The sequence below is a fragment of the Rattus rattus genome, chromosome 2 (genome assembly GCF_011064425.1).
Source record: "Rattus rattus isolate New Zealand chromosome 2, Rrattus_CSIRO_v1, whole genome shotgun sequence".
NCBI classification, from domain to species: Eukaryota; Metazoa; Chordata; class Mammalia; order Rodentia; family Muridae; genus Rattus; species Rattus rattus.
This window is the reverse complement of record NC_046155.1, coordinates 116632702-116657829: the sequence shown is the minus strand read 5'-3', so window position 1 is coordinate 116657829 and position 25128 is coordinate 116632702. Positions and strand designations below refer to the sequence as shown.

The 25128-nt window shown below is 44.7% G+C and overlaps 1 protein-coding gene across 1 annotated transcript in view; it reads right to left on the bottom strand.

The window, feature by feature from the left end:
* Positions 1-25128, bottom strand: part of Il16 (interleukin 16) — a 79291-nt gene that overhangs the window by 28249 nt on the left and 25914 nt on the right. Inside the window, 6 exon segments of the mRNA XM_032893295.1 lie at positions 1154-1370; positions 2614-2687; positions 5749-5863; positions 7634-7744; positions 9680-9813; positions 14819-14927. Of these exon segments, the coding sequence (XP_032749186.1) occupies positions 1154-1370; positions 2614-2687; positions 5749-5863; positions 7634-7744; positions 9680-9813; positions 14819-14927 (760 nt within the window).

Sequence of the window (25128 nt, the reverse complement as noted above, 5' to 3'; positions counted from 1 at the left end):
GCTTAAAGCAGCTCAGCACTGTTTCTAGTGTAGTCCATCAGGGGAGGCACCACACTGGGGCCATGCCTCACCCACACATCGTTCACCATGGGAGCCCTATTGGCAGTGTACGAAGACAGACCGATGGCCACCGAGTATTTGTGTCAGAGATGCATGAGGGCTCAGCAAGCTTGTGGTCCAGCAGAGGTACTGAGGCATTCATCAGACAAGGGAGCTTTTGCCTGGTCATGGGCCCATTCTCACACCCATCGCTCCACATTCATCCCCTTCTCTGGTTTCCCAGCCTCTGCTTTAAAATCCCCCTTTCCTTCCTCTCCATCTTTCAATCCCCACCTCCCCCACCCCTTCCACTTGCCTACCCTGCACCAGTCATACTGGCCTTCCCTCTCTCCCCAGAATACTTGCTTATCACTGTGGTTGGAAGCCAGCTCTGCACCTAAGAGTGTCCCTTGTCCTTCCTGTCTCAGCTCAGCTTCAGTTTGGCAGAGCAGGCCTCTAGAGCCTTCTAGAGCTAGTTGTCCATGTGGGAAGCATGAATTACTGTGGATCCCAAGGGTCAGTGAGCTGCTCAAGGTCTCAGGATATTAGCTGCAGTGTCTAGGGTCTGATCTATTATGGTGTGTGTGTGTGTGTGTGTGTGTGTGTGTGTGTGTGTGTGTGTGTGTGTGTGTGTGTGTTTAGTCTGTTGGTTCTGCCTGCTAACCATCTCACCAAAAGTCATTGTCTGGGTTTGGATAACATGAAAATAATCTTCTAGAAACAGGATGAGGAGCTGTGAGAAATGGCTCAGCTGCCAAAGATGAACTGAGTTCAATCACTAGATCCACGTTGTAGAGGGAGAGAATTAACTCCTATTAGTTGTTCTCTGTGTGGGATATGCACATGCGTGTACCCAGATACACACTAGTAAGAGGGGAGGAAGGGGAGGAAAGGGAGGAGGGAGGGAGAGAGGGAGGAAGGGAATGAGGGAGGGAGGGATCGAGGGACGGACCTAATGTCAATCCCAACTGGAAAAAAGACATAGCGTTTGCTAGTCAACCTCCTGTGACGTTTCCATATGATGGAGGCCCAGGCAGCTATGACTGACACTGAACTCAACTCTACTGCACTGAACTCACTGACGCCCCACTAATTCTCCAAACTCAACTCCTACCTTTCTTCAGAGACACCTCCACCATGATTCTGTAGTTGGGTTTGGCAGTGCTGGCAGGAGACGCTGGGCTTTCCAAGGAGAAGGGGCTGCTGTCCTGGGCACCGCACGTGCTGGAGCTCAGGGAGCGGCACAGAGGGGGAGACAGGTGGCTGCATAGTGAAGGGGGAGTTGTCAGGCGGGTCCTCACTGTCAGGGTCAGCAGTCCCTTCTTGGCTTGCTGGAAAAGAGTGACAGTATCTGGAGCAGCTCCCAGGCAGGTGAAGAAAACATGCCCAGTGACAATGATGGATGCTTCCCAAGGAAATGTGTGTGTGTGTGTGTATGTGTGTGTGTGTGTGTGTGTGTGTCTGTGCGCGCGCGCACGTGCATGGGTAATATCCAAACATGTGACAAGTACATGACACGTACATGCACATACACCAGAGTATAAATGTTATACGGCATAGGATGTGTATACTATTGAATGTACTAACTGGAGATTCAAAAGTAGATTTTAGTAATGTCTTAAAAACTCAAAGCATATCCATAAATCTACTACCATGGAGTACTTTGAGGCAGCTTTATAAATCTTAAGTGGTTTGAATGCCTTTGACACCAGCTCAGATTATACTATCTTTTGTAGAGGAATTTCTTTAATGTTGTACCCAGGGCCACCATTGGCTAGACACCCCTGTAAAGGATCAATTTTTTTATTTTGTGGACTTAGAGGAAGAAGTTGGTTCTGGGTTTGGTTTTATTGCCTGAAGTGCCCAATTGACAGGAATTTTAATCCAGCAACATGGCAAGGGATGACATCTAAAGACCTAGGAGTGTGTGGTCCAGGTAGGATACAAACATGCCACACATTTTTAATCCCTCTGATTGCAATACAAACACACCCTTAGTATACACCTTTAAGATAAAATTAGTTTGTAGAAGGAAGCAGCCATGTTTGAAAGGGATATCTAATTGAGGGGCAAACAAAGTGATGAGTCAGAGAAAGATTTGACAGAATGAATCAGAGACAGGATATATTCAACTTTCACAAGAATAGCAGAGGAGAGAAGCGATTTAAGAGCAGAACAGGAAGAGAGTCAGTTCAGTTGAATGGAGATGAGTTTGGAGGGTTAGTGGAGAGTCAGTGAGTTCAGGGCAGTAAAATTGAGTTCATTTTTTTAGTTGGGTGCAGATCAGTAGAAGCAGCTGCAGCCAAAGAATAAGAAGGAGCCAGAAAATTAGAATACATTTCCAGAGTGAGTTTGAGGCCGAGCAAAACAATTCAGTGAAAAGCAGAGAGAAGCCAGCTTCTCAGTCAGCTTGGAGAGGAGTTTGAGCCAGGACAGCTGAGTTGAACCAGCCAGCCAGAGTTCTGAAATAACTAGAAAGGGTGAGCTTATTCAGCAGTAAGCCTCTGCGATGGCAATTATAGCCTGATGTATAACATTTACATCCCCGAGTGTGGATATAGAATGAGAAGTTACCTTAAACTTCTGCAAAGCATCCTGGTGTGTTAGGCCAGCTATTGATTCACCATTGAGTTCCAGAATTTCATCACCTATTGAGAGACAGAAAGACAGTAGCTAACAAGCTCTATTTGGGGTTTTGGAATATACTTGGGGCCTTGTATTCTGTCCCTGTGTGTGCCTTCCGAACCTTGCTCTTGGCCTTTGGATTCACCATACTTGAGCAGTGCCTGGGCCATCAGTCAGCAAAGACAGACTTTGCTACACTAAGATGCAATTCTGTTTCCTAGCAGCTTGCTGTAACTGTTTCTTTCAGCTCAGATACTATTTTATGTGTCAGTGTGGAGGTGGCAGAGAAGCTCAAAATGATGGGAACCAAAGGGAACAATGACAGAACTCAACCCTTGTCACTGGAAGACTGCATGACCGAGAATACACACAGTAAAACTGTTTAAAATGTGCTAGCCTTGAGGGCTTATGACTGTAATTCTGTAACTTAGTAATCACAAGCCACAGGATCACTAGAAGTTGGAGCCACAGCCTGGGCTACATATCAAGTCCACAGCTAGCCAGGCTATGAAACAAACAGAATCAAAACATAATTAAATGGGGCTGAGAAGAGGATATACAAATTCAAAACTTCAGAATACGCATTCTTAACTCCACAGGGGCTGGCTATAAGTTATCAAAATATCTGTTCCGAAGGGCCAATAACCCTTTCCTGGGCTTCTCTGTTGAGTCCTCATCTGGCCACAGCTGACTAGCACTCCTGAGCCACATCTGTTTTACACAATTGTTTTTGGGAAGGAGAACAAAAACTAATTGTCAGTACCTTTGATCTGTCTAGCAAGCTTGCCATAGCCAGCACATTCTTTCACAGAGTAGATTTGAGCGTGTCACTTATTGGAGGCTAGAGCCAGGAAGTGACTGTTGAAATTCTCTGTTTTTGTTATTGCTATTAACAAATGTCCCTCAACCCCCAAATAATGACGGTTTCCATACAAAAGTAACAAAACAACAAAGGCTAACACCCTGGATTCTAACCCACACATCTTCCCCAATCCCTGGCTCCTATTTTCTTCTTGATCGTGACTTAGCTGTTCCGCTAGACCTCCTCCCCATCCCCATCCCTATCCCCCTCCTCTCCCTCCTCTACACCTTCCTTGTTTAATCTGTTCAGTTCACCTCTCTGACAAAGAGCTCCCACAGGGGCCAACCACTTTTCAGTGGCCTGCCAGACAGCGCCATCTAGTGCTCACCTAGGCTCATCGCCCTCCTGAAATTCACACTTAATCCTTTTCCACGTCTCTCCTCCTTGGCCTTTTTCCTTTTCTCCAGTTGACCAAGACTAGAAACATTCACATTTCCCAGCATTCCTGTACTGCCTCTTCCCAGGCTCTGTGCATTCTCATTGACTCTAGTCAATGGGAGGGTTACTGAGCCAGGCAGCCAGCCCGCTGCATTCTATACACTGCATCATGATTCATCCAGAGCCGCTACATCCAGTGCCTCTCCAACGATAAAAACACCCACTGCCCACATGATACAATCCTGGTGCCCAGTGCTGCATAGTGCTTGGATTGGCAACGTTTTCTGTAAACAGCCAGATCATGAATCTTCTAATCTTTGATGGTTATACCATTTCTCTGATGACTCAAAACATCACGGCTGAAACATCAAGGCAGTCATGGCCTTATATGAAGAACATGGCAAAAGTTTGAATCTCATCCTAATTTGCACATGTCACAAAACCCAAGGTAGGATGTTTTTCAGTGTACTGGATACTTTATTAGTAGACTGGTAATCATCAGTTGATGTGTATGAGCATTTTGCCTGCATCTATATCAGTGCACCACATGTGTGCCTGGTGCTCTCGAGGGCCAGAAGAGGGCATTGGATGCTCTGGAACTGCAGTTATGGGTGGTTGTGGGTCACTGTGTGGGTGCTAAAAGCCTGGGTCTCTGGAAGAGCAGCCAGTGCTCTGAAGCACAAAGCCATCCATGTCTCCAGCCCCTCGTAGAATGTCTTTGCTCATTTAGAAAGGCGGAAGCTTTCCATTGTTGTGATATATGCCTGCATCCGGAACTGTAGTGTTCCCACAGCCCCTCCACCCCCACCCTGCCCACTGCTCAGATTTACAGGTGGTTAGACTGCCAGCCTGACTTACGGATGCTGCCCCGACAAGAAAGTAACTGTTCTTTCTAATTCAATTCATTTTTTTCCCTTGCCTTCCCTTCCTGCCCTTGAATTTTGCTCCCTGACTGAAACCCAGGGATCTCTTTGGACCAAGTTGGTTGCCCATTATTCAAACCCAGACTTAGGGTGGGGTACAGTGGGGTGTCTGGCAGCTGTGTTCCCCAGGTCTCCTACTTAGAGGGAGCATCTGTCCTATGAGATATGAAAAGAGCTGAGAGGGGAAGGGAGGCAGAAGGGAGGGCTGCCCATGGGGAAGCCATTGGCAGTTCAAAAGAGAGGTCCTCTCTGGTTTTTCTGTAGATAAAGTTCCCTGGAAAAGATACCTCTTTGTTGAAGCTTTCAGGCTGGCTATTCAGAACTGTCTCTCTGTGGAGAGTGGGAATGCTGCAGATCAAGAGCCAAATTAACTTAGGCTACCTTTAGTTGCCCTAATAGCCCTATGATACTCACCATCTTTGTATGTGTGTACCGTCTTTCAGACTGTCAGGTCAGTTCTTTTTGAATGTATTGAGATCACCACCTTACCCAAAAAAGAGGTCACAGGGACCCACTTCATGCCAGTCTAGATGCATGTCCCTGGATCACGTCCACTCATATGTGGCTCAAAATAAACTTCCCTTTGTTCTCGCTGGTGTGAGGACTGTGGTTTGTGTCCTTGTATTCTATATTCCTGAAGCCTAGAGCTTGGTGGGACTATGACAGAGGTGTGGGACCTGGTGTCCCATGGTTTCAGGTGGAGGAGCAGAGAAGATGAAGGAGATGGGGTATCACTGAGTCCCGGAAACTGAACAGGGGCACAGGAAGGAAGGAATAGAATCGGAGAACAAATGCTTCCGCCCCGGGCTGACAACAGCGCCTGGGAGGGGAGGTATTGTTGTAAGAGAACGATAGTCTGATATAACTAAGATGGTGCTTGTGCCCTCTCAGCCACACTCGGAGGGAGCGATGGAAACCTACCTTCCTGAAGCCGCCCGTCAGCTGCCGCTGCTCCCCCTGCAAAGATGCTCTTCACATAAATCCCAATAGGGCCGTAAATACTGTCCTTTCCCCCAACAATGCTGAAGCCCAGGCCCTGGGGAAAGAAGACAGGGCAAGATGTAGGGATATTCCAGGTGTTTCTTAAGCTGGTATTTCATGACCTGCCCCTTACCCCTGCCTGCAGAAAGGAATGGTGAGGAGACAAAGTCCCTTTAATCCCAGGGGCTTCAGAGCTTAATCAGGCAAGGTGGGGAGAGTAGTTCATAGCCAGCTTGGGCTTTGCCACAGGCTCACCCACGAGGCTGGCATTTCCCACACAGATGGAAGCTGGGTAGGGACTAGTACCCCACTCTCTCCACTTGACTATTTCATCCAATCACTCCCTCCCTCTGAACCCCAGTTTCTGGTGGTAAAATAACAGCAGCTAATTCACAGACTGTATTTGAAAATAAACTCCCATACCCGGCAGAATCACAGAGACATCAACAGCGTCAATAGTAACACAGCCTGTGCCACAGGAAGCATCCTTTCTGTTAACAAAGGCCCCTTGCTACCCTCCATTCTGTGCCCAACCTGTCCCCTGCCTAAGGACACCAATCGCCTGCTCTTACTACGGGTGTTGTCCTTGCTGTAAGGTGGTGTCCTTACTTCTAGGTCATTCTCGGGACTGACAAACACATCCTAGGCACTGGGAGAAGCTGAGGCTCAGGAGACAGCCTCAGCTGTGAGGAAAAGCTACGAGGCAAGGCAGTCCATGCACGTAGAGGATAAGAGTGAGGAGATAGATGGTCTGGGTCCCCTACAGACTTTCCAGTGGATTAAAGGGACAATCGGGATTGCTTTAGGTGATGGCAAAGGAAACATCTACGGCCCCATTCATTATGTTGAAGATAAAGGACCTTTGCAATTCCCCAATAAGCTGAGTTCAGCCTCAGGGAACTCCCTTCCAAACTGAGAGCTACCAGAAGTCAGTTGACTTCATTTATTTCATGACTGGCCTCAGACATGGGGTAGAATAAGTGAGGGTCTTTCGGTTCACCACCGAAGCATCTAGGTGGGATCAGGTGCTTGGTTCCTAGACAAACCCTTAAAGCGATAGTTGCCTCTGGTAATGGTACTAGTCTTCATAGATCGTTCATCTCTGGTCCACAGTTCTCAGAGTTCATATGGAAACCAAAACATCAGTGGTGAGAGAGCACCCCAGATATCCCTTGTGCTCACCCCAAGGCACACTCGCGTCCTTATACTTGGGGCTTTGCATTGTGTGCCCTATTGGGTCACCATGTCTAAATGACTGCCTTATTAATCAGAAAGCAGGGCTGTCCAGAGAGAACCACACTGCACTTGCTTCTCCCTTGTCACATTAGTAAGATGCGTCATCATCTAGACAGAGCAGGGTCCTTTCTGAGTCTTCAGGATGGGCCAACAGAGCCAGACCATCTGCAGCCACCGAATGACCCATATGGAAACACGGAGTTTGTAAAATTTGTGTTTGAGTCCAACTTTCTTCTACCAACACCAGATGTGGAGGTGAAATCCAGCCCCATAAATCGATGTAAGGGATTTTAACTTATGTATCAGACAAGATTAAGTGGGGGGAATATTGTGTCAAGAGGAATAGGGAACAAGTTTGGAGAGTGCTGAAGCAGCTGGGGACCACGGTGGTGTCCTCAGAGAGAAAATGATCACTTATGGAACTGGGAGAGTCAGTGTTGCCTTGACTTCAGCAAGCACGTGCGAGCTTGCTTGACCCCTCTTTTGCTGAGTGTATGCTAACTCCGTTCCCACTCTTCCTTTGAGCAACTGTTCCCAGAAGAGAGCGAGCATTGCTGTGGTGCTTCCTTTGGTGGCGATCTTTGCTCACCTTTGCCTGGCCCTTCATCAGCACTATGTTGGAAATGACTGACGCCTGCAGACCCCCAGACAGCTGCCCAAGCTGAGCTGTGCTCAGTGACCGAGTTGGTCTTGCAGTGCCCTGAAATGAAGAACCCAAGAGGGCAGAGATGAGCCACCGGTGACATCAGCCAAGGTGAAGAGTCCCACCCTCTGTCTCCCAAGGGCCAGCAGTGTAAGAGCTAGAGGGTGGTTCATGGAGTGTCACTTGGAAGTGATGGCCTATGCAGGAAGCTTTCCTCCAAGTGACCTGGCTGCACACAGTAGCAAAGGCTCACAAAGGCTTGGGGAGGCAGCAAGCCAAGGGTAGTAATATCACACACCACACTGTCCCCAGCATAAGCCGTGAAGGTCAAGCAAGACCTTCAGCTGAATTCGAGACATCACAATAAAATTGTGTTCAGCTCAAAGCATGCTCCCAAAGCCCTGCTTGCACTAGGCATAATAGTGCAGTAGGCAAGAAGTCTAGAACCCAAAGACTCAAAAGGGAACATGAGTGCCACCGATGGAGGTTAACCCGCTGCATAGAAGAAGCAGAGAATGTCAACAGGGAACAGGCTTGTGTCCCAGAGCCCCAGTGAGGAGCAGCACGGCTTGGTGGTATGCTGAAACTTTGGAAGCCACATCCATTTTCCAGATGGTTCCTGGCCCTGCCAATTATTAGCAGATTATGGAGAAGTGACTTTGTCCCTCTGAGCCTCAGTTTCCTACTGTAGAAGGTCATTTTTTTTAAAAAGACTTACCTGTGTGTGTAGCTCCCAGAAATAATTAACCATTTAGGTGCTAAGGCCAGGGCTTGGTCCCCAGGAAGTGACTATACATCCTTCATTTTCTATCTGCTGCTTTCTATCCACTCAACCAATATGTCAGCCTTGAGTGTGGAATGGGGCTGCTGGATCCCTGCTCACTAAGATCTCATGTTGCAAGGTGAGACACACACATAACTAGCCTGCAGGGAGCATTGAATACATTTGGGCTTCAAGACAATCTTGCCCAGAAAAAAAAAGCTCACCTTCCCCTCTCCTCTCCCCTCCTCTCTCCTCCCCTCTCCTTCTCTCTCTTCCTCTCCCCTCTTCTTTTTCCCTCCCCTCCTCTTCTCTCTTCCTCTCCCTTCCCCTCCCCTCCCCTCCCTTCCTCTCCTCACCCGTCCCCTCCCCTCTCCTTCCTCTTTTTTCCTGTTGCTGGCTTGAAGCTGCTCTAGTTACCAGGATAACCCCGTCTTTATAGCTTTAAGCTACACAAAAGTTTCCCCTCCCCCAACCCCAGAAACAGCCTTCCTGGAATCCTGTTTCCCTCCATTGGAAGCTCCTATGCAGAAAGAGTGTGACTCAGCATGGATGATGGTTAACCAACCAACGTCGCTGGTCAAGAGATGTCCACATAGTTAGTCAAACTCTGTCTCTGTCTCTCTGACTCTCTGTCTCTCTGTCTCTCTGCCTCTCTCTCTCTCCTCTCTCCGTCTCTCTGTCTCTGTCTCTCTGTGACCCACACGATGGAAGAAAATAAAGCCAGGTCTCATCATTTGTGCTCTGACCTCCACGTGCAGGCTATTCACTCTCCCAACCCCCACACAAATACACAGACATTCACACATACTAAATCAGTAAATGTTTTTAAAAGCAATGTAACTGCAAGGCCCAGTTCTGTTACATACCAGTATTTTGATAATAAACTCCTTAGCTTATCAAATCCATCGTTCCCTAGTCCTCCCAGGTCAGTTATTATGAAGAGGAAATAAAGAGAAGCTTTAGTTGAGAGCTGGAGAACAGGGACTTTCTCATCTTTTGACTCCTAACAGCACACAAGCGACAGTGGTTATGTGTATCGGGCTCAAGGGGCTCTTGGCAGGTGGGCCTTGCTAGATGACTTTTTGCCTAGTAGTTTGCTTGGGCTGACTAAGCAAGCTCTATGCAGTCTGTGGGCAGAAAAACTACTAAAAAGACTCCCCCAGCCACTGTGGAAATAACACAGACCTCTGTCCTCCCACATCTCCAGGACCCCTCCCCCTCCATCTCACCGAAACTGGGTAGTCCAGTTGTTGAGAGAGGGACTTCCTGTTGCTACAGAGAGAGTAGGGCTGCCTGTCGGTGGGAGCTGCAGATTTCTTGGTCATTGGAAAATCCATTTCTCTGGCACTGTAGGGATTAACACCTAAACAGAGATGAGAGTGGGGAAACAAACAGGAAGAATTCATTTGTGTGCACTCAACCACCAAGCCTGAGAAAGAACAAAAGCAGCCTTGCCAATCACCAGCCCTGCCTTAGGTAGGGCTCTGTGTGGGCGGAAACCATTCAGCACCCATCATTTTAACTCCCTTCGTCCACAAATCTGGTGCTGCAGGTGCCACTGGATTCTTCATCAGAGTGGGCTCCCTCTTCACCCCTACCCAACTCATCCAGAGGTGATATGGTCTCCTGCATGTCACGGGGTATGCCACATCATAGCTCTAGCCCAGCCTGCCCAAGAGTTTCCAACCCCAACTGAAAGGAGAGGAGACAGCACAGAGGTTCCTGGGATAGGAACCGAGCTGGAGGTCAAGCAGGGAGAGAACAAGTGGCCACCTAGGGGAAACCAGGCAGGGAGAGGCTGGGCCAGGGAGTCCTCCAGTCTTCTGTGGACCCACCACTGCCTCTTACACTGTGATAGGTACACACATCTTTGGGGATCTACGGAAATGCTAAGTATCAGTTTCCTGGCCCATGTGGGATACGGGGCTTCCTGTCATTCACCTGTGTCCTACCACCCGTCACTACCCACCTCTCAACCATCGCAGTCAACTTCAAACCTTTATGGTTGACAGGCTTAACCTGCTGACATCTAGAGCTGCCCCATGTGGAGACAAAGTGTGCTGTCACAGGCCATTTAAGTTTGTCTAGTAGTCACATTGAAAAAGTTAGAGGAAGACCAGGCAGAATAGTGCACACCTGTCATTCCAGCGCTCACACAGGAGGATGGGGACTTCAAGATCATCCTCCACCATATACTAGGTTTTAAAAGTACCTAGGCTATCTGAGATCTTGTCTGAAAGAAAATAAAAATCTAGATAAAACAAAAGAAAAAGAGAGTTCAGGCCAGCCTGGCCTATGCAGTGTGGACTTGTCTTAAAGAGCCAAAACAAACAAAATAGGTAAAAAATAAATAAATAAATAAAATAAAGATAAAGATAAAAAGAACTAAAAGGAAATAGAGGCAATTGGTTTATTTGTATTAATATATTTTATTCTGTTCACTATGTCTAAAGCCATGTGCTATCCATATACAAACAATACATAAAGACATTGATGAGATGTTCATGTTCTATTTTTTCATATACTTAGTCTTCAGCCAGGCACGTCTTCTAAAGTTTCTGTGTTCTCCACAGTGACCTGCCGTGTTCAGGAATCATGTGTGGTCACTGCCTTGGCAGCTGCGTTCCAGAGGCCCAGAGAGGGACATTTTCCCAGCAACCTTGGATTTGAATAAGTGGAGAGCCCAACCCCCATACCAAGAGCATAATGAATGGTGGCTCACAGGAAATTCAATATGCAGCAAGGTTCAAGGTTTGAGAATTCCTTCCTGAAGGGGAGGGGACTGGGAAAGACTTGTTTATAAACTAAAGAAAGGAAGTGACTCGCCAGGCAGGGCCTGAATGAGGAGGCTTCCTGAGGACCTAAGATGCCTAAAGACAACTGAGAACAGAGGTAAAAGCACCATGGAAAGAGGGAGATTTGGCTCTTCAGTGCTCTGAAAGTACTTAGAAACACTTCTCCCTGACAAGATGGCTGCTTCCAGAAGTCTTTTCAGAAACACTGATCCTCTGTAACTTGTAGGGACCAATTGCTCCCAGATGGGCCAGGAGGGAGAAGCATGGGGAAGGCAGATGCAGAGACCGTACAGAGGTCATCTAGTCCGAATCTGCACACGCACTTCATTTATGTACGTGTTTAATAAGAATGTAGACCTCATACCCATCCTGGCCCACTGATGAGGCCTGGGTAACTCTCCCGCTGATTGCAGCCAATTATCAGAGACTTTCTGGAGTTCTGGTCTACTTCCTACTTATTAATGAGCAAACAGAGGCCCAGGGGCTTTATTGCAATAAATAAGTCTAGTATATAATCCAGACCTCTGTGTCCTGGACTTTCCCATGGCCACAACCTACACTGAATGAAGAAGAGAGGAAGAGCAATAAGTACAAATGAACTTGAACTGAGCGACAGCAGAGTGATGACAGAGCCATGGGCAAGTTTAGTGCAAACCCCCAAACCCATGCTGAGCTGGGACCTGCCCTTCCTGACCCAGGCAGCTGCTATGTTTTGGGTGCTCTGCCTGAACATGGATTCAAGCCTGTATAAACAGAGTCTAGAACAGGACACAGTTGATTCTCTAAAACATGTTTAAGAATCCAATGTTCAATATTAATTTAATGGAGAGTTTCGTAAATTAATAAGACAAGGATAACCCCAATAGGAAACTAGCAAGAGTCATCAAAACATGTACTAAATAAATAAAGAAATCTTTCCATTTGCCTAAAGAGGTCTGTTTTCCAGACGATTTTGTAAGCCAGTGTGCAAGTCACAGCTTGTATAAGTAACCAAAGGCACACTTACACTCAAAGCCAAATGTGCTGAGGTCCTAGAGGCCATTACCTCCCCAAAGGCCTGGAGTCAGTTGGGCTGACTAAGCCACATCCAGGGAAGACAGGCCACTTGAGTGATTGACAGTCAAGGTACCAGGAAAGCGAAAGCGGTTCCTACAGAACTCTATCCTACAGCCAGTCACTCGCTCAGTAACTGAACCCAGTTGGAGGTGGGCGGTACTGTCTGAGAGATCAGCTCCTAGGACACCAGCATGGCTGCATTTGTGAACATGTGGTGCGTGCAGTCACCAGGGGCTGTGGCCAGAAGGCTCCCAGCTTGGTTTAATGCTGGGCTGTTGCCACTTTGAAATTCTTAATAATTTTGAACAGGGTCTCTTTGTTTCATTTTAGACAGAGCCCCAACAAAGTGTGTAACTGGCCCCAGATGCAAAGCAAAGCAGAGAGGCAGAAACAGGAAAGAGAGAGAAGGCTGTGGGACAAATATTTTTAAAAGTAATAGCAACAGTAACTCAATGTGAAGAAGCAGGTGATCATGTTTGCTGCCGAAGGAGTGTCAGGCTAACGTGTGGACAAAGTTCTTAAGCTGGATCTACCTACTGTTTAAACCAAACGTCAACTCCTAGGCAATTACATTAACAAGAAACCAAGTTACGCAAGCCTCCAAATGGGTTGTAATTCATTTAAGAATGACTCAGAGTGACATAGAATAATGAGGCTTGCAGAGTCAAAAAACTTCCCTGAAGTCATACAGATAATCTTTTCCAAAGAAGCTAGGTCCCAATCCAAGCACACTCGCCCTGGAATATGTTCTCTTTTGTTTTGCTCATGGTGTTTTGTTTTGTGATTTTTGTTGTTATTTGTTTGTTTTGATTTTGTTTTGTTTTGACTTGATTTGATTTTGAGACAGGATCTGCTGTAGCCCAGCCTGGCCACACACTCCTGATCACCCCACTACCTCTACACCCCACATGACGGGACGCTAGCTGTAAACCTCCATACTCGGCCTTCAGCCCACATGGTTGTCACTCAGTGGAAGAAAAATTGATTCAAGGACCCCCCACAGGTGCCAGAATAAGTGGTGTTTTTCCATGTTACTGCACTGTCATTACATAACAGATGCATAGACATGTGCTTCTTATGCTGGATTGTTAGAAGACAACAAGAAGAGAAAGAATCTGCATATTTTCTGTACAAATGCAATTTTTTCAAGTACTTCCCATTTGCAGATATGGAGGCTGACAGGGTTGCCCTTTAGAACCAGCATGGGTGCAAATAAAATTTCATATATAAAGTAAACAATATTGATTATGCTAGTGAGAGACTGATTCAATATCTTTATCTCTATATATCATATATAATCTCTATATAATATATAATGCAAATATCTAGGAAGAGAGAGTTGGTTAACTAGATCATAATGTTCATATAATAAAATTGTGTGTTTCTGTTAAAAAAAAAACAGTGTTTAGAACAGAATTTCCAATGACTTGTGAATATAAGTTTTCTGAAGTCATGTGGGAAGAGCATGAAATTAGCTGAAAATGTTAGCAGAGCTTAGTATTAGCATGGCTAGAGTTATGATTCACTGTGGTCTTAATTTCTTCATTTTTCTGATTCTGTTTACATTAATTAAGAGTCTGGAGGTCTTCCAGCCGCAGGTCCTATTATATCACAGATAAGGCAAGAGAGGTTGTAGGGAGAGAGAGAAGATTGCTCAGCCAGCAGCTAGAGTAGCCACTCTGCTTGCTTCTCCTCTCCTCTCCTCTCCCTCTCCCCTCCCTCTCCCTCTCCTCTCCCTCTCCCTCCTTCTCCCTCCCTCTCCCTCCCTCTCAACTTTCCCCTTCTCTCTCTCTCTCTCTCTCTCTCTCTCTCTCTCTCTCTCTCTTTCTCTCTCTCTTTCTCTCTTTCTCTCTGTTTTTCTTTTTTTCTCCACTTGCCACCCATCCAGAAGAACTGGTCACAGAGAAATGCTAAGGCCAACGCTAAGCTCTCTAAGCTGTCAGGGAAGCACACTCACGAAGAATGTTCTCTGAGAGATAAACAGTTCCCATCTTGGTTTATTCTTGAAAGACCAGGGAAGAGCCATCCTCCTAATCTCCCCCACAGCACTGGCAGTCTTGCTAGTCCTGATATTCAGGAGCAGATAACCTCTTGGGGTAGTTTGAATGAGAATGTCCTCCACAGACCCACATAGGCCCATAGGTCTCCAGTTGGTGGTGCTGTTTGGAGAGGTGTAGGATCTGTGGCCTTGTGGGTGGAAGTTTGTCACTAGAAGCAGGTTTGAAAGTTTAAAATCTCCCATTTCTAGTTCTCTCTCTGCTCTTTGCCTATGGTTCGAGATGTGAGCTTTCAGCAGCCTGCTTCTGCCAGCATGACTATTGTCTCTTCCAGCCATTATGAACTCTAGCCTTCTGGAACCATAAGTCAGAAAAGCCAACCAACCAATCAACCAACCACCATCACCACCAACAACAAAAACCCTCCTTCTTTAAGTAGCCTTGGTCATGGTGTTTTATCAGCAACAGAAAAGGAACTAAGACAGCTCTGTTCCTGAAGATATTTTGAGAAGATACTTACTGGTGGAGTTGCTGCGTGTCCTTTGGTGGCAGGTTTTAGGAAACAGGAAGTTGCTACTTTGTGCTTCTGATTTTCCAGTCTTTTCTTTAGAGGAAGTTGTAGAAGATTCCTGTGAAAACAGTTCCCATCTTTTTATGCAGCAAGTTAGAGCTGACAAGAATGCTTAGCGTAATGGGCTGTTGGCATGGACCAGAGAAATATTTATTGATTTGCGCATATCTCTACTAAAATAGCAGGCACTTTGAGAACTGGATTTAGGACTACTCATAACCATTCATTTCTAGATACACATCCATTTACATTAATATTAAACAAATGCAGCCAATGTTGGGTGCATGCGTCAGGCTCTTCATTAGACATGCGGAGTTCAGCAGTGACCAAGAGGAGCAAGGAGCTGACCGTGGAGAACTGACATTTTAGTAAACGAAAGCTAACAGTAAGCAAATATAAAAGATCTCTACTGAGAAGGGCAGTGTTCTGATGTGGCTTAGAGAGTGGTGTGAACAGAGAGCCTGGAGACTGTGCTAGAGATAACGAGGGTGCTAACTTGCCCTGGGATTCTACCATAGACTCAAAAATTATTGTTGAACAAATATTATAGAGTTTTAAAATACTGAAACGTCCGTGCATTCTTCTGAGTATTGTGAATTTATTGCATTGCTGATTTTTAGTGGTCAGCACTTAATTTAGAACCTTAAAAGTCAGTTCCGGTCAAATTGTTTACAGTTCTCTTTTATTTCTGCTTCACCATGCTGAGTGACAACAGTTTTTTTTTTATAGCAATAAGTTTTTGTATGAATAGTTTTTAGGGCTGGGAAGATGGATCAATCTATAAAGTGCTTGCTGAGTAAGGATGAGGACTTAAGTTTGGATCCCCAGCACTATGTAAAAAACCGGGTGCAGCCTGATCTGCCTGTAACACGGATGCTGGGGAAGAAGAGGCGGGTGGACTCCTGCAGCTCACTGACCTGGTCTTGCTGAATCAGTGAGCTTTGGGTGCAGCTTGAGATCCTGTCTCCAAAAAATAAGGTGTAGAGTAAATGAGGAAGATAGCCAGGGTTGACTTCTGATCTCTGCCCATATATACAGGTGTATATACATACAAACATATACACATACTACATACATACACACACACTACAGACAGAGATCATATACACATCATTACATACACCACATACTCACATGGACACTCTCAAACACACACACACACACACACACACACACACACACACACACTACACATCCCCCCTGCACACTCACACACATACTCACAGACGCACACCCCACACATTACACACACTCATATACACATTGTACATACAAAGCTTACACACACACACACACAGTCTTCATCATACTGAGTATGTTAAACAATACAGTCGGTCTCATTTCTCTTTCATGGTGAAAGAGAATATATGACTCTTCCTTATGTGAGAAAAGACTCTGGAAGAACTTGTACCTCTTTCCTCTCCTTTCTCTGAGATATTAGAAATGGATGGTGAGGGGCACAGAAGTTGACAGTGAGGTGAGGGGATTATCTTACTTCTATTCCTGAGTCTGTTCTATTTTGTAACTTTACCAGCTACAAAAAAACGATAGTTTCATCAGTTACTACTGCAACTGTGTGTGTGTGTGTGTGTGTGTGTGTGTGTGTGTACGTGGGTGTGTGGGTCTGTGGGTCTGTGGGTGTGTGTGGGTGAGTGTGTGGGTGTGTGGGTGTGGGTGGGTGTGTGCGCGCACTGTGCAAGCATGTGTTTCAGGGAACCTGTAGGTGGGAAACTCTTTAAGCGTTAGCATGACTGTGGCCGTTGAATTTGAATGACTAGGTAAATGACCTGTGGATATTTGTCACTGGACCTGAAAGCTGTAGCTACAGACAGCTAAGGTATTTGGGGGCGGGCACTTAGTGCTGCACTGTGCTGCAGACCCCTATACTGTCTGACCTAACTACCTATCTGAGAAGGCAGCTATGGCAGGGGCTGGTTAATTCCATGTGCCGAGTTGTACAAAATCTCCAACATCTGGTGTGTTGCCAGGGAAGAGAATCCCCCTCTAACCTGCCTCACACTAGCTACCGCTCACTTGGTGCCTCTCACTCGGTACTTTGTCCCCAGCAGCAGGCCAGAACTGAAGATACTGCTCCCATCCGCCCCATTTGTTTCAAAGCTTTCCTCTGCTGTGCCATTGGTGGCAGGCTACTGAGACTTCCTGAATTCAATTCCACCTGCATCATGGCATACAGAAATTCCTCACGGGTTCCACAGCACAGTTAAGCTCCATCCATGGCTGCTGTTCTCTCCCTTGAATATTGAATTTTCTGCCAGGTAGTGGAGTTAACCTGGTGGACTTTGTAAGCAATCTGGACCCAGAATTCCAGTAACAGCCTTTAAAAATAAAGCTCTGTCCTTTCTGACACAAGAAACCACAAATCAATTCCCTTTTATTTCCTTTGTAAATCAATGTGAAAATCAGAGATTAAGTCTGGGCAGACTGTTAAGTGGTCATTTTTCTATTTAGCAACAGATGGCGCTGTGTTAACCTGAATAAAATTACCAATCTTTAACTGTGCTAATTTGGGAAATTCTTTAAAAGCTATGAAAGCTGTGATTATATACAGAAGTAAGTTTGATTTAGTTGAATTCTTAAGGCTCTGATTTCGAAAATTATATGAACCCTTTTTTGAGCACATTGGAATATCTAACCTAATATCCAAGACATACTTTTTGATTACAACAGTCAGGTAAGGTCATGTCCCAACTCCAATGTGAAGACTACTTTCCAGTACCAGCTCCATTTCATGCATACTAATGAGAAAATGGATGTTAATGTAGCCTTGGGACCTTTATAAGGTCACCAGGCACAGCAGCTAACTGGTCTACCTGTCCAAGGATGACTGACCCTTAATCTTGAAACATCATGTGTTATCAGACTGTATATGTCCACTTCTAAATGTCTAATAATAAGAAAGTAAATGAGGAAATGGTATACACAGGACACAGCATACAAAACTCATCTTAATATAATGTTTAAAGTTTTTGTGTGACCATACCTGTATTATCTATAAGTTTTAAAATACTTTATAACAGTCTAACCACAATGTAATGTAAAAAATACAATAAAAAGGACTACATATAGATGCACCAAAATAGCAACATTCATTCAACTAATGTTTGCTAAAAACTTACTATGTACTGGGCCCTCTTCCTAGTTGTGAGGATACACAATCGGCAAGATGTGAAATACAAGACTCAGCTCTCATGAGTTAACAAAAATGTGTTTGAATGATGAAATGATATCTATTTTTTCCTTTCTTTCCTTTGTCAAATGAAGATGGCTAGAAAATCACAGGAAATAGAACAAACCATTCCCTCCTCACCTGGATGAAAGGGGGGAGTGGCTCTCTGTTCCCATGAGGTTATTTTTCTCTGAGATTTTCAGTGTTGACTGAGAAAGGCTGGATCTAGAAGAAACCATCCTGATCCTCCATGGGACTCCATGAATTCCTGAAGCACATCTGAGCCTCATGACTGCTCTCCAGGGCAGTGGGACCATTTTTTTTAATCCTCCTGCCTTACCATTCCATGTCCCCCAAACCAAGCCATCTCAAATGCATGTCTCATGACAGTTGGTCTTTTCCCTCAGCAATGTGGTCAGACACTGAGCAGACTGGAAGCTGCAAAAAGTTGCACTTAATCGTGTCCATGGCAGTAAGCTTCCGGGTAATTATGTGAAAACTCTTTAGCCTGCTGTGGAGGGAACTGTCTCCTTAGATACCACTGTGGCCGGGATAGGAGCACAGTGATGATGAAGATTAAACTTAAGTGGCAATGTTACATCACTGTGAAAAAACTTACAACCCTAAAGTTCCTGAACAAGGCAATTCACGTGTTTCTAGGCACACAGCAGTGCTCCTGTGTGCTCTGAGTTCATTTCATTGCCAAGCAGGAAGCTGCATAGGTGGATCAGTTGATAAAGTGTTGTGTCGAGATGATAACCTGAGTTTAATCTCTAGAACCCACGAAAATGTCTGGATGATGGTGAACTAACCTCAGCACTGGCGATGTAGACACACAAAGATCCCTATGGCTCACTGGCTGCTCAGTCTCTCCTAATAGGCAATTTCCAGGCTAATATCACAACCTGTATTCAAGGATGACACCCTAGTTTGTCTTCAAATCTCCGTGTGTGTGTGTGTGTGTGTGTGTGTGTGTGTGTGTGTGTACCCATGCATGTGTACACAAGTATGTATATCCAGTCACAACAATGTTTTAAAGAAGAAGCTGGGGAAATGGTGAAGCAGTTTAGAGCACTGGCTATTTACTCTTCCAGAGAACTGGGGTTCATTCCTCAATACCCATGTGGCAGCTGACAACCATTTGTAACTTCTGATCCAGGGAACCCAATACCTTCCTCTAGTTTCCATGGGTAATACATGCATGTTGTGCACAGATTCACATGCAGGCAGGACATGCATACACATAATAAAAATAAATAAATCTCAAAACAAGTTTGTTTTCATTTTAAGATGTCAAACTTGGTGACCTCCTCACCAGAAATGTGTGACAAAATGGAGATAGGGTCCTGAGGCCAGCAAAGCTAACTTCATTACTCTGAACTCGCTGTATCATTGCTCAGGCTCTGTTTCCTTTTCTGTAAGCTGAGAGATGTGCTAACCATCCCTTGCCATCACTTTCAGCTTTGTACTTTTGAGTGATGATTTTGAGAGATGATTATATTTAAAGCCTCCTGGGCTGCTTCTCTTTCTGAAATTATCACATATCAGAAAATGATTCATGGGAAATCAAACTGCTTCCCTTGGCTCTCAGGGGATCCTGACCACTCTTGGACAAGCATGTCCTGGGTGGGGCAGCTTCTCATGAAAGGAGTCTCTGTAGGATCCATGAGAGCAGTTCCACAGAGGCCTCCCTCTGCAGCACACAGAACAGGATTCTTCTGTTCTTGCTCCCAAGGTGGGGCTTCTCTCCATGTTGAGGCTTTGTCACTGAGGTCAAGGGGCTAACAAAGTCATTGGAACACACTTACCCTTGTTTTCCTCAGAGACTGAGACCATGGCAGCCATTCTTTGGGCCACACACCCCATGATTACCTAGACCTCCATCTCTGTACCAACCAGTCCTCATGGGACTGAATGGTCTTGGCCAAAAAACTCTTCACAGTACTTTTTACAACATTAAGATCGGGCCATATTGCTTTTAGGGACCAACAGCTAACTCTACAAATGGAAAACTACCTAGTCGCCATGGAATGAGAGGATGAACCCAGGATGATGGTGAGGAATTCTAGGGCATTGTGTCTTACAAACAAAATAATGGACTCCTGCAGATTTGTTCTGGGGAAGCCACCTGGTCATAAGGAAGATGTTTCCTATCTGCTAGTCTCAAAGGGAAGGGGCAGGCACAACCAAGATTTCCCTTTAATGTTCACTTCCCTTCTCCCCAACATGACCACTGTCACCAAGTCCTTCTAATTCCATCTTCCCATACTCCTTCTGAATGCCCATTCTTGGTCCTATTACAGTACAATGTCCAGGCTCAGATCAGCCTACCACCATGGTATTTGATGCCTTGAAAAGAATCATTCTAATGAATGATTACTGGAAAGACACAGTTCTACAGAAAGTAACTGGACTCCTTTCTCACACCATACACACAAAGTAATTCAACATGATTCTAGGTCTATAAGAAAGGGGCAGAACAGTACAACTCTAAGAAGGAAATCAGGCAAATGGAAATGTAGGCCAAATCCTTTCCTGCCCTGTGTTGTCTTTGGTGCTGGAGTTTGTCATAGCAACAGAAAGGAAACAGAATAGTCATCGTGTCAATCAAAGCCAAGATGAGAGACTGCTTCACACCAGTTAGAAGGTACTGTTCCCGCCAGCAGAAAGAGGATACACAAGAAATGATCCAGAGCTAGGGAGGTGCCTCAGTGGGAAAAGTACTTGTTTTGCAATACTAACACCTAAACACCTCAGTCCCCAGCCTAGTATGGTGGTACACAGTTATAGTTCCACTTCCGGGAAGGTGGCCATCCTTGCAGCAGCTTCATGAGCATCCTAGACTACTCAAGATCCTGCCTTAGAAAGCAAGGTGTTTTCTCTCATACTTGGATCCTAGCCTCTAATGTATACACACATATAAATCTCTGTCAGTGTGGGTACCGTATATTATCTAAGAAGGAGGTCAAGAGAGGGTGATATAGGGTAATGGGGAAGCACAGAATATAGGTGAATGGTCACAAGAGTTGCGGAAGAGAATATAAATCTAAAGTTTTTTTTTCTACTTTCAATTCTATCATCATAGTTTCTGTATGTGTGTGTAGACAGGGATCAGGTGATGAATAAGTGTATAAAGACGCAATTGATAGTGAAGGTATAAGACTTTAATCCAAGAGCCACAGTATCACCACCACTGGGCCTGTCAGTAAAAACTGCTGATAAAAGTTACCTATTTCTATCGTGCAAAAATCAGGCAGACTGTATGGGCTTTCAGTCTTCATCCATCTATATTAGTATCATAGGAATGACACAGTATTGGGAATGGAAATAGTTCCAATATATGACTAAGTCTTCAAATTCATTCCAGTTTTTTATATAATGCCTCTTCACGTCAACTAGCTACTTGTTTCATTTGTACATTAAAATATTTTAATGCCTAAAAAGTGAGGTAGATGGCACCTGATAAAGAGCACCCTAAGCTGACCTCTAGGTTGTACATGACTGTGCAACAGGTGGGCCTGTCCCCACCCACACACATGAATGTCCACATGTGTGAACACATACATATATAACCATACATATAACAAAATTTTTGAGTCTCACTCTAATGGTAGACATGTAAGGCACTGAAGCTGATTTGGAAAACAAGCTGAAGATTTCTCAAAAAAAAAAAAAGGAATGTTTTGCTGCCATTTTTCAAGACAGGTTCACTTTGCTTAGCTCTGTATGTCCTGGAACTCACTATGTAGACCAGGCTGGCATAGAAATTCATGCCCCTGCCCCTGCCCCTGCCCCTGCCCCTACCCCTGCCCCTCTCCTGCACCTGCCTTTGCCTCAAGTGCTGAGGCTAAAAGCATGCACCACTACACACAGTATAATTTGTCAAAAAATTTAATACAATATCACTCAATTTCACCCCTAAGTACACTCAAGAACTAAAAACATACACCCATGTAAAATTTTGCACAAATATTTAAAGAAGTATTCGTAGTATCCAAAAATAGAAAAAGTTCAGTGTTGATTAAATGATTTATGGGTGGCTGTGATATATTCATATATATTAATATTATATAATTATGTGTCAATTAGAAGTAATTAAGGGCTAATACTGCCTGCAATAGGATGTCTGGAAAGTGTCCTAGTAATCAAAGTCAGTGGAAACTATCACATACATGTGACTCCATTTATGAGATGTCAGAATTATGGTGATAGGAACAGAGTAAGTATGATCATAGTCTCTGAAGCTCGTGATCTTATGGGAAACGGGTGTGACAGAGGTGTAGGCTTTGGGGAATTTCTAAAGCCTATGGGGTTTCTTTTGAAGTGGTAAGTGGCTTTAAAGTTAGCAGTGATGGTCATAAAATTCTACAGACATGCTGAAACCACAGAGTATTATTCACTTAATTATATGATATATGTACTGTATAATAATAAAACTATTCAAAGTGATCCAGAATGGTGATACGTGCCTACAGTCCTAGAACTCAGGAGTCTGAGGCAGACATTCTTAAACCACCTGTGAGTTTAAGACTAGCCTGTGTTTAGTAGCAAGATCCCATCCTATCTGTGTTGGTCATCAAAACCCCAGTATCCAGTCTCCAAGGAATACTAACTGCTTCCCAAATTCTCAAATTTTATGGTAGGAAATAATTGTATAAAATGCATGTGGATGTTTGTAGAAGGGTGTCCATCACCACACGTAAAACAAAACCCTGGGAGGTAGGACATTGAAGGACAGGGGAGGATCATGTGCTCCCTGCTGTGGTGACCACTGGCTGTGTTCCTTCAGCTAAAGCCAAGTCACTGTTTTAAATGGGATGGAAAGGCATCACCATCGGGCATAGCCGGCAGCTCATGGCTGTGATAATGGCTGAGGAACAGCTTCTTGTAAAATTAGTAGCACCCAGAATCTGTGGTGGCTCTGAGCTCATTCGATGAGTGGCTGAACTTGGACTTTGCTGTTGGTAACCTAATGGGCAAGAGAAATCTCAGCTCCTTCCTAAGACTAGAGCCTAACAGGAAAAACTCTTCTCATCAAGAGGATGATTCAAAAGATTATCTCCTTATTTTTAGATATGAACTAGAGTGGATCCATGCCATCCCTGAGGTAATGAAAGGAAATTATAGTCTGGACATAGCCCCAAGGGGAAGAGGGGAATCCCCCAAGAATTGACAACAACCAGTGAGCCCTTGCAGGAGCTTTAGCCCTAATTCATGCCATATGGACGGCTCACAACCCTCCAGACAAAAACATGGTTAATTCCGCTCCAGGCTAATGATGCCCCAACTACCCCACAGAAGCAAACGTGAATCTTCTGTGAAAGCATCAGCACTGGCTGTGCCTACAAAACACCCACAGAGAAAGTGATGGGGCATAGGAGCCGTCAGGGAAAAGAGATCAATGGAAATAAAACTCCTCAGAGCATGGCATGATCAGAGAAAGCCACAAGAACCACACACATAAAAGCCAGACCTGCACACGCTGCAAACTGCACAGTGGGCACAGCGCACACTGCAAAAGCAACAGGCTTTCTGTTTTAAAGACATCAAGGAAGTGACTGGAAATTCAGAGGAGAAACCAAAAATTTCTCAGCAGGCTCAAAAAAAGAACTGAATAAATTAATAGTCAGAAGTAAACAGACTGAACAGGGTGTTTAGACAGCACTGAAGGGAGGGGAAGAGAGCTGGGGCATAGCTTTAAAAAATACCCAGATAGTAACACGAAGATGTGGAAGATGCTAATGAGAGCTTAAAACAACATTCTCGACACTGACAAGCATAGATACATAACAAATTTCCAGAGTGAAAAGACCAGTGTCATCTGTCTGTCTGTCTGTCTGTCTGTCTGTCTGTCTGTCTGTCTGTCTTCTATCATCTATCACCTATCTCTCATATATCTATCTATCTATCTTATCTATGTATCTATCCAATACTTCACATGACAGTGTCTGAGAGACATTAAATGATAACCTCATTAAACTCAGCAAACCTAAGTAAAAGTACTAGAAATTAAAGCATAATGAAAATTTCTGAGGAAAAGTAAAAACTCCCAAACAAAAATTCAGCCATGTAGTTTTTTTTAAAGCAGTAGGCAAGAGCAAGGGAGATGGCTCGGCGAGTAAGAATACTTTCTGGGCAAGCATGAGGACCTGAGTGTGCATCTTAGCAAGAAAGTAAAATGTCACACATAGTCATGTGTACACCTCTAGTCCCAGCATTTGGGGGAGGGATGGAGACAGAAGGATTGCTGGGGGCTTGATAGCCACAAGTCTAGCTCCAGATTCAGTGAGAGACCCTGTCTCAAAAGAATAAAGAGGTTGGAGCACTGGAAAGATGGTTCAGCAATTAAGAGCTCTGGCTGCTTTTCCAGGGAGCGAAGGTTAGATTTCCAGCAGCCACATGGCAGCTCACAACTGTCTGAAACTCCAGTTCCAGGGGATCCAATATTCTCCTCCTCAGACCTCTGCCAGCACCAACTACACAGTGGTGAACAGATAGACATGCTGGCACAACATTCTACCCATAAAATAGAACATGTGTGTGTGTGTGTGTGTACATATGTGTATATGTGTGCTTACATGTGTACACATGTGTATATATGCATATGTATAAATGTGTGTGTGTACACATGTGCATGTGTTTTGCCCTTTACTGCCATTTCTTTAAATCTGGACACAAAAGCCAGGAGCAAATGCTAAGCATAAGTCTTTGTACAAAGATTGAGTGAAAAAATTTGATGAAAATGCCAGGTGAAAAGGCCCCCACATAATAAAATTCAACTATTTTTAGATGTTCAATCTAGTTATGGATGATGCATTATAAGATCCCCAATTGGTCAGTTGGAAGTATGGATGTCATATATATACGGCAGAGGATGATAAAGCAGAAATATGACATCCTCCTCCAGCCTCTGTAGGCGCAGGCATCTGCAATTACACCACATAAACGCAAACCACATACACACAAATTAATTGTTTAAGAGCAACAGGCGGAAAGAAATGCCAAACTGTCTTCCAACAGGAAGCAATTAACTCACTTCTCAGCAAGAACTGTGTAAGACGAACTACAGGAA